General features: G+C 44.8%; 1 protein-coding gene across 1 annotated transcript; it reads left to right on the top strand.

Moving 5' to 3' along the window:
• Positions 1-7163: 7163 nt before the first annotated feature.
• Positions 7164-7595, top strand: CONPUDRAFT_151190 (uncharacterized protein; the record flags this gene model as incomplete). Its single annotated transcript, XM_007767747.1, has 2 exons — positions 7164-7330; positions 7403-7595. 2 exons carry the CDS (start codon positions 7164-7166, stop codon positions 7593-7595), a joined length of 360 nt encoding a protein of 119 aa, XP_007765937.1.
• Between the last annotated feature and the right edge of the window lie 2741 nt (positions 7596-10336).

Below are 10336 nucleotides of genomic sequence, written 5' to 3'. Positions count from 1 at the left end.
GTATTATGGCTGAAATAACTGGAGCATTGTGGCTGAAATAACCAGAGTATTATACCTGCAGTAACTGCAGTATTGTGGCGGCAGTGGCCGGAGTATTGTGGCTACGGTAACCAAATCATTATACCTGCAGTAACTACAGTATTGTGGTTGCAGTGGCCGGAGTATTATGGCTGAAATACCCAGCGTATTGTAGCTAAAATAACCGGAGCATTGTATCTACAATAACCGGAGCAGGATGGCTTCAATAATCGGATTGTTGTAGCCACAATGGCCAGAGCATTATACCTGAAATGGCCGGAGCATTGTGGCTAAAATAACCAGAGCATTATGCCTGCAATGGCTGGAGCATTGTATTTGTACATGCAATACTCGGACCATTATACCTCCAATAGCCGGAGCACTGTAGCTGCAATAACCGGAGAATTATAGCTAAAAACACTGGACTATTATTGACATTCTAAATGCACAAGGCAGGCGGCCGCCCTGACACACACCTGGGGTATGGGCCGGAGCATCTCCTACCAGTCACCCAACCCCTACAGTGAGGCGGCCGCCAGGACATGGTCGGTCAACCGCCGGTCACCGCTGCCCTGACATCCTCGGGGTTTTGACCCATCCGCTGACTGGACATCCTTGGGGGTCATGTCCTGCACCATGTGGCTTCTGAAGATTGCCTTCATTCACCAGCATTTGTCCAGTTACACCTATTTCCCCCTGTCATCAGAACTCAAAGGCTGTGCACTTGCCTGGCTCTCATGCCACATCTTGGTGGTTCTACTCAGGATTCTATCACTCAGCTTTTTGTTGCTCTGGTTTCTGTTTCTTAGGTTTCTGCTTCTTTGATGTTCTTGTGCTGGGTCCTCTTGTCTCTGCCCTCTGATGCTAACATTCCTTGAATTACCAATACCTGGCTGCAGTATGTTTGCCCATTTTTGCTGCAAAACTATCACTTACCTCTGTCAGGCTACTATTCTACTTTCATTGTAATCAGACACTAAAGCAGCCACTAACTGATATGATACCTGTAAGCTCATCCAAAGTATTTATCAACCAAATCAACCTAATATATCTTAGCCAATACCACACTCTGCCTTCAAACAACAGCCTTGTGAAACTAATTACCCTAACTACAATGTGCCATAACCACCACCATTCAAGAATCTGCTGAATGTGAACAGTCCAACCTGAACTCAAAAGCATCACCCCACCAATCATCATCGCAAGCACCACCAGGCTGTGGTTTACATGGTCCTGAAATGAATATACCCTCCAGTAATGGTAAGCCCACCTTCTATTTCAGCCCTGCAGTGTTCATAAACATATTTTCCAGTAGTCTCCAGTGCCCATTATCAAGGCTCCAACCATATACTCTATGTATACAGTTTAATCAGTTACAAGTGATTACTATACAGATTACAGTCTGTATATAGTAAGTTAACTGGTATATACAGTATATAACTGTGTACAAGTGATAAAACCCATTGTGCCTAGTTTAGAACAGCCATGCACACTCAGGGAATGATTGGAATTGAAATACTGATGCTTTGAACTAGTCCCAGCTCCTGCAAGTCTAGATAAAGGTTATTATCCCCTGTCTCAGACATTCCCAAGCTTTGACTGCTCTCTGCAACCAAAACGCGTTGCACTACTTCATACATGTCCTGCCATCTTCACATAGCCTTCAAAGCACAGAAACCCAAGATAATGGAGCTGGAAAAGAATTATGAAGGAGGTGTGGCTGCCACTTTGTCACTAGTAAAGGTGTGTCATTTTACTTGGGTATTAACCCTTTACTATATCTACATCAGCTCTGTACAATCATCAACCACATCATGATTCACCACAAGGGATTCTGCCAGAGCTCAGGGAAAACATATCCCTCCATCTGCGGGCTCAGGCTGGTCTGTGATGCTCCAACAAGACCAAGAACAACATTTATCATGATCAGCCAAGCATTGATGTTTTGAGAGGTATGGATCTATCATTCACATTTGTCCGACTACTGAGTACTTTATATTTAGATCATAAGTCTATGGTCTTCTACCAGTACTGCACTCCAAAATGTACAGATAAGGACATTGACTGGAAGGAATTAAGTGAGGCATGTAGTCAGTACAAAGCTATGGGCTTGTAGGTACTAGGCATTGTATCAGTAGTTTAGGTACTGTAGTTACTTGAGCAGCAGTTATGACACCTCTGCCCATTATTGCATATCATTACATAATCACCAAAGGCACCTGTGTATCATTCCCCTCAAAACCTGGGACTCTCCTGCACTAAAAGCCAACTCCTATACACAGTGGGAGTAGCCACATAAGTCCTGGGGACTTACTTAAAACTTATTCAGGACAAATTAAATATAATTATTGTAGGGAGAGCTGGACTTATTTTAGGACTTAGCAGAGACAACTTAAGAATAAGGTCTGGGGACTTATCTGGGACTTAGCCTAGTTACAATTAAAATTAGTTCTTTGACTCTTTCTGAATAAATTTAGCATAAGTTCCACAGGACTCTTTGTGGGCTTAGCAGGGATTTATATTTAAATAGCTCCCTACTTTGTCCAGGCAAGCAGGCAGGACTTATTGTGGATATATTCAAAATTAGTTCTTCTGTAGTTTCCCCATAATGTTTAAAGTACTTTCTAAAAATAAGTCCATCTGAACCAGCGGGTTGCTGAGGTAAGCTGCTGAAGGTCAGCCCAGCAATGGCCAATCCACAGCCTGTCATTGCACATTTGATGACCGAGCAATTGCCAATCAATGGCTGCCAGTGGCCAATCAACAGCTGTCAATGGCCAATCAACAGCCACCAATGGCCAATCAACACCCGACAATGGCCATTATAGGACAATGGCTGGGCAGTAACCAATGGCCAAATTTCTCTGGCCACCACCAAATCAGCAAATCAGGCACAGGTCAAGTCACCGGGGAAGATGGCCTCCGGGATGCAAGGAAGGAGCAACCGAAGTTCCCGAGGACACTGCAAGTCAGGAGGCTGGTGGGGGATGTGCTGCTGGTGATGTATGTGCCTTGATTGTGCAGAGTGTGGACATTTGATCCCACGGACTTGGCGCTCTGACTCAGCACTCTATTGCAATGATGTGTCTGGGTCATTATAGGGGAAGAAGATTTCTGCTGTTCCCATCTTGTTCCCATCTTTTCTATTTCATTTTTTTTGGGTTCATTGGTGAGTTTGGATGTGTAGGTACTAGGGGCGTATACTAATGTATTGTCCTCATACGGGAAGGTTCAGGTGGTGGCACTCAAATTCATGCTTGCCCATTGCAACATATAAAGATTCAGCACTCACTGGTGTACCGCGCATGCAGTTGCACATATTTGTTGTGAGTTTCTATCTCTCTCCTTCCCCTCCTTCCTCATGCTACAGGCACACACAGAGACTTGTACTCCTCTGTGTTACAATTCTACCCTTCTACCTTTGCTGGCTTCTCTGGTCCCTCCGGTATCTGCCTCATGCAGTGTTTCTGACGGTGTAGCAACCTGGGATAGAGAAGGTTGTCCGCTGGAAGGACAGCAGGTGGAGCACGCTAGTTCATGATCACACACACTTGAGCATCTGGGGTGGATACAACTGCAGGTGGGCAGCTCAGGAGGTCGGGCATTCTACATTGAATTAGAGCTTGGTGTTTTCCCCACGAGACAAAGCTGATATGTGATTGGCTGGGGACGAGACAAAACGAACATCTGATTGGCTGATTCCGCCGCATCTCGGCTATTCCGAGCTGTTGCCTCTTTTGCACTTTTTTCTCACACCTTGCTGCTGCGTCTTGCGCTTCAGATTCAGTGCTTCATCTTCCTCAATAATCTGTAGCAATCTGATTGTAGCAAGTGTAGGGTGAGCGGCCAGGGTCAGGTATAATTTTTGGGTAAGTGTGTTCAGTCCGGGCGGTACATGTACAAAATTTAGCAGTCCACGGATGTTCTGAAGCACATAGGGAATATAAATTCAATTAAATAAAATATACTAAGGCCTTGGGGTTTGGGTAACTTGGGGTGTGTACGGGTGAATGGAGAGATGTACGGGTGATCTGGGAGCTGTACGGTCAAGCTGATAGATGCATGAGTGAGCCGATAATTGTACAGGTGAGGTGAGAGATGCATGGGTGGGTGAATAAATCATGAAGTGCTTGCATGCAAAATGATTTAACTGGGCATTATAAATCATCTCACTGAAAGTTTACTCGACAGCTGAGTATAATAGCACAATTATGTTTACAGAAGCACTTTTTGTCCTGTGGCTGTCCACGGGTCACACACCTAGTAGTTATATATATCAAGTATGCTACCTATAAAACTACATGAATATCATCACATTTGCATTCAATTTTGCTCACTTTTTTGTGTGATAATCACTACAGTTTGACATTAAAACTATTGACTTCATGTTCAAGCCCACCCCGTTGCCTCAAAAGTCATGTTCCTTTGACTATTAGAAAGTACATTTAATCATCCAAAAAATTAGCTGTTGGATCTTGGCAAAGTCAATTACTCTCATGAATTATCTACATTATTACAATACTCTAAAGACATGAATAGTACATGAAAACTACTAATGTACAGGTGTGATTTACATACATAGGTTTCAGGCATTTCTGTCCTCACAGTGGCATACTCTTGGGTCTCATGGATACACTGGTAGGTCCACTGCTAACTGAGAGAGATATTCTAGAAAGACCATGAGAATATATGTTGAGCACATGTATATAACTTTTATACTTACCTTGAAGTACATTATGAAAGAAAAGTTCATTCATTCATAATCCTGCAGCCAACATCATCCTGGAACAGAACTCTGACTCAAAGTATTCAGTGTGCTGCACCCTAGTGCATAAGTATAGCAAATATGGACAGTGTAGTCTGTAGCTATTTTGATTTGTCTGAAGTGCCAGTAGCTTCATCACAATGTTTTTGGTATGATTTTGGTCAAACATAGAGTTGCTGTTCTTTATGGTGAAGTTGGACAGTGTGCGGGTGGTGCATGGGCAGTGCGTGACTACAGAGGAACAGACTCCGATGTGATCCACTCCAACGTGATCCACTCTGACACCGTGATCCACCTACAGAGGAACAGACTGAGTCCGGCGATGCATGGGACTATAGAATTTTGCTGTACCCCCACTCCATGATCTGAACTCCAACACAACCTGCCCACCATCCACTGTGCAAGAATCAAGCTCAAGCAAGAGTTCATAAATTCAATATAAATCCCTTGATAAATTCACCAAATAATAGTTGTAGACAACCAATGTCATATGTCGCAAAGGCAATTACATTCCAAGGTGATTGCAACTGATTGCAATTGAATGGAATTGCCAGCATCCATTGCGACCACTAAATGAATATATGGAAAAGGGCATGATGAGAAAACTTAAGAGTATCAGATGTTTGCAATACTCTCCCCATGTTTAATATGGGCTTGGTGTTATGTTCTTTGCTAGACCTCAACATGATGGACTATAGGCCCATTTCACGTGCACTATATATCATACTTTTCTTACTTGACAGTTCTATAGGGCAAGCTACAATAATAGGAGTAGATTGTGGTTGTGTCGGATTGCATCAGATTGCGTCAGAGATTGAAGGGTACATGGCTTAGAGTCAGAATCTGAAGTGGATCATGGGACATTGTTAGATTGAAAGATGGTCTGGACACCAGATATTAATATTCAGACTTGGCCACAACCACTCCATTTCAGCAGTGGTATAGTGATACTAACATCTAGTGCTGAGACTGACTAGTACTGACTAAGGTATGTCATTTTTGGCCTGCACAGGAAAGGATTTCCCCTGGATTGTGGGCCGTGTCGGAGTTTTTGGCCGGATTGTGGATTGTGGGCTGAGTTTGAAATGGAGTGTGGATTGAGGTTAGATTGAAGTTTGTCATTCTCAATTCAATGGTTTCCTCTGCAGCTGGAGCATGGATTGTGTTGGAGTTCTTATTGGAGCATGAATTGTGGGCTGAGCTTGAAATGGAGTGCAGGGGTTGAGACTTGATCAATATTCTTAACTAAGTAATTTAAATGTTTCCTCAGCAGCTAGATTTTGATGTTGTAGTTTGTGATCATGAATAATATTTTGATTCTGGGATGGGTCAAAGCTAGGCTGAAATATATTCTGTTCTCTACGTGCTAAGTGCTTTCCTCTCACTGCAGGCAAACTGCCATTTTTTGCTGGAGAAAAGGGAGAGAAAAGGTGTGGGGATGAAAACATTTTTTGCTGAGTTTTTACCATGAGAAAGGTCAAAGGAAAGATAGTTATTGCACCTGATACAGCACCTTTTCTGGACAGAAAAAGGATAACTCTGTTCCAAAGTCTGCTAGATTACCAAATTTGCCGGCCATGGCTGGACATTTATCCTTTTTTCACCCCAAAAAGAAGCTCTCTTGGGTACAAAGGTAATCTTTCCTTTGACTTTTCTCACAGTGAGGGCTTGGCGAGAAAGTTTTTCACCTGCACACCTTTTCTCTCCCTTTTCTCCGGCAAAAAATGGCAGTTTGCCCGTGGTGTCTGCAGCCTTCTGCAGCAGTGCAGCTGGATCGTGGATTGCATTGGAGTTTAAACTGCGGGTCGTGGGTGTGATTTGTACTTAGATACTCTGGAGTTTCAGCATGGTGAATTCCTGTGGGTCTGGCATATAGGTAAGTTGGATGAGAGCTTTGGCTTGAGAGGGATCTCTTATATTTATGTCCCACTTATAGGTATATTGTCAAAACTATATTATGCACACTAGCTACTAATTAGGTGTTTGCAGAGGATGTGTGTAGTGCTAATGAAGTCTCTAGCTCTTTGTGCAGAGGGCCAAAGTGTGGGTGAATTGTGGGAGTGGGGGTGCAGCAAAATCCTATTGCATGGTTCTGTCTGCAGAAGAATCACACCAGTCAGAATGATAGAAGGTATTTATAACACCTTAGTAGTGAACAGGCCCTTAGATTCAGTGAGGGTTTTAGCCAATGCTAGTATACACTACTACACCATTGAAAAGATAGACTGGTGGAGAAGCAGGTCTGAACCCGCTCATTTACACAGTCCGGTCACAACTGTGACCGTGACCGTTGTGCGTGAGGTGTGAGGCATGAGGGAGGGCCAAGCCTTCAAAGCTTCATGCTCCAAGTCCTCAGCTACCAAACCTGACCCTGCATTGTATGTTGCCTGCTGCTGCTGCTACCATTGGCCCTCGCAGCAAGACAGAGGAAGTACACATCTGGGTATCACAAGTATATCTCTGGGAGACCACAAATGCAAGAGGAGAGGGGGACGGGAGAGGGAAAGAACAAGGGCGGGGGGAGGAGAACGGGGACATGATGCTAAGGTGTGTCTGCTATCTAGCCATGCTGGCCACACACTTTTGGGGTCCTGACATTGGCTGTGACACCTTATACAGTCCACTAAGTGGGACTGTGTTTTTCTGGCTGCAGCCGGCTGCATTCACGCCTGAATTCCCTCCCTCCCCTGCTGAATTCACTCAAATCAGCTCCCTGCACGGGCTGGACACACTGTCCAAGCTCACTTACAGCCCATTCCCCCTCGCCAAAACGCTGTCCAACTGCCCGTTTTTGCAGCCATGCCCTCAGTAAGCACATTGTTTTTTCTTTCTTTTTTTCTATTTATTCTTTTGTCAACATGTATTCTAACTATCCCCCACATCAGTAAGTTTACACTTTACTTGTCGGTCTTTCGGGCTTGTTAGGGCTTTTTGTCTGGTCCAACAAGTTCACAAAATAAAGTAATCTTATTTTACATTTGTTTAAACTATTTAGTCATAGAATAATAGATTAAACATATATTTACACAACAGGGGCTATGTGCGTGTGAGAAAGGAAAGACAGGAGTAAATGAGGCCGCAAATCAAAAGAAGAATTTTGCGAGATTTGAACACTTGACCTTGCAGAGCATTATATACCAGGAAGCAACACCTTATCCGCTGCACCACAGTGACGTTGTAACAGGTGTTAACACTTGTAAATATAATTAGCTGTTGCCGGACTTAGAGAAATTTTGACTACTGTTCAATTTTGTGTCTAGCGAGTGCTAGCGAGTGGGGTTGAGAGTGAATGTATTTGAACAAAACACTACATGCTAACTATGGAGGTGAACTTAGTGATACTGACCCTGTGATGTGGGTGAGGCCGGGGGGACTACCAAGATGAGATCCAACCACAGCAGTGTCAGGCACTGTGCTAAGACAGACTTGTAAGTGCCGAAACGCCGAGTCAAAGTCACCCAGGCCGCCAACCCGTCTGGGTGTGTGTGTCAAGCCAGAGCAAGTCCAGCCCAACCCCCAGGCAGGCGCAGCCGCGGAAGCGAGGGCTCGCGCACCACCCCAGACCACCGGAAGGCTAGCCTGCTAGCTAGGAAGAGCGATGGTGACAGAAGCGCATTGAGGCGGCAGGGATAAGTGCCACAGGTAACGCGGAAGCGGAGGAGGGGGTTAGAAGCTCTGCGTGCAAGGGAGCGAGGAGATCCAGGGATCACCAATAACGTAAGAAGGTGTTGGACGACCAGTGTCCCATTGTCTTGACTACGTCTGGAGGCAGGCCAGCAAGAAGAAGCTCTGTGGTGCCTCCAATGCAAAATGCGTGACCTGACAAGGAGCTGAAGCCCGACGAGAGCTAGATGGTGTTGCAGTGCAAGAGGAACTTGCACTTTGTGAGGCACTTGAAGCGGCCGCGATCCCCGACGCGGAAGGAGAATAAAGGTACCCCAGGAGGAGGTTCATTACAAGCAAGGTGGTGTTCGAGAGCAGCAATAGGATTGGAAGAGCCAACCTGACAACAGATGTACAGTGCCGGACAAGCAAAGTCAACCAATTTGGTCGACCATTTTTATTACCTCCGATAACCATCGGAATCGATACATATTAACTAAAGGAGGTTCTCATATAAATTTCAAAGAAAACTATCAAGCTATTCCCTCAGAAATTACCATTTACGGATTTTAACCCTCAAAAATTTGATCGCGGCAAAAAGTCGTGGGAAAAACTTCGGAGGTACGTTTTTGAGCTCCTTTCGGTTGTCTGATGATGGCCCTGGTCTCAGTTTTCCTTTAAAAAATCTTAGTAGCGAGTTGTATAGGGTAGAACACGCCGGTCACCCATTTTATTGACCATTTTTATATCTTTTATAAAGTATCTAGAATGTCTTGTAATGCTTGGAGGGCCGTCCCCAGTGAATATCAGGAGAATCTGTCGAGCCAATAGCTCATAAATTAGCTTAACCCCAGTCTTCGCCTTCGAAAAGCTGTACACAGCCCCTATAATCTTGAGAGAGAGGTCAGACCACAGTTTGGGGATTCAAATATTCATACTTCGATTTGACGGTGTGGGTAGAGGAGGTGCCCCTTCATCGATTCATCCTTGCCCTGCCAAGATACTTAGTGTTGCCGCATTTGGCGAACTGGCTGGAACCCAGTCGATGAAAGGACTCATTAACATTATCAGTGTAGATAGCATACCTCGTTGCTGTGTAGAGGTTAAAAACCGCGAAGATTCACACTTCATTAATCAGTATTGTAGCAAGAAAGTGCATTTCGAGAGGTCGGTTTGAGCTGGTTTCTCGAGCCGCGGCAATACTAAAGATACTATGGTAATTCTCTTGCTCAATCAGCATCTTCCTTCATGGATTACGTGACTATAAGACACCCCAATAAGGCAATTACCCCTATAAAGTTGCATTTTTTTCTCTCAAAAAATTGATCGCGGCCAAAAGTCGTGAGAAAAACTTCGGAAGGCATTTTTTAAGCTCCTTTTGCCTTCCCGAACCCATTCACGATGAAAAATTGGCCAAAAGTACTGTCAAAAGTCAGTTACCAAATTTGTCGACGTGAAGGGGAGGAATAGTTTGCGGGAATGGTTGAAGTTCAAGGGGGGAGACAAGTGAGAGACAAGAGCAGTGTGATTAGGAATGAAAGTGTTCTCCCACTGAGAGAGGACTTCACCCAGGCGACACTGGCCATAGAACACTGTTGTGGCAGCAGACAGCACCACAGAATCCAGGGGGGAGAGCAGGTCAAGGAGCAACGCCAGCATCTGCAGCATTTCACAAGTGATTGGTGGATGGAGAGAGCGACGGGAGGAATCTGGTGTCATGTTTTTGACACTGTTGAGAACCAGATTGAGGCGAGGGCTGCCCAACCATCGAACATCGCAATATAGGTGCCATGCTTTGATTGCCAAGATGTGACCACATACGGTAGAGCCTGTCACAACCCCAATGCAAGAGGCTGCAAATGCACATAGCAGGTACTCGGAAGCGGGTAAACGCACCAGGAGAGGGATGCCCTTGGAGTCGCAGAAGGCATGAAAGGTGTGGATGCTAGT

Source organism: Coniophora puteana (assembly GCF_000271625.1).
Source record: "Coniophora puteana RWD-64-598 SS2 unplaced genomic scaffold CONPUscaffold_3, whole genome shotgun sequence".
In the NCBI taxonomy this organism is placed as follows: domain Eukaryota; kingdom Fungi; phylum Basidiomycota; class Agaricomycetes; order Boletales; family Coniophoraceae; genus Coniophora; species Coniophora puteana.
This window is presented reverse-complemented; position numbering and strand designations above follow the sequence as displayed.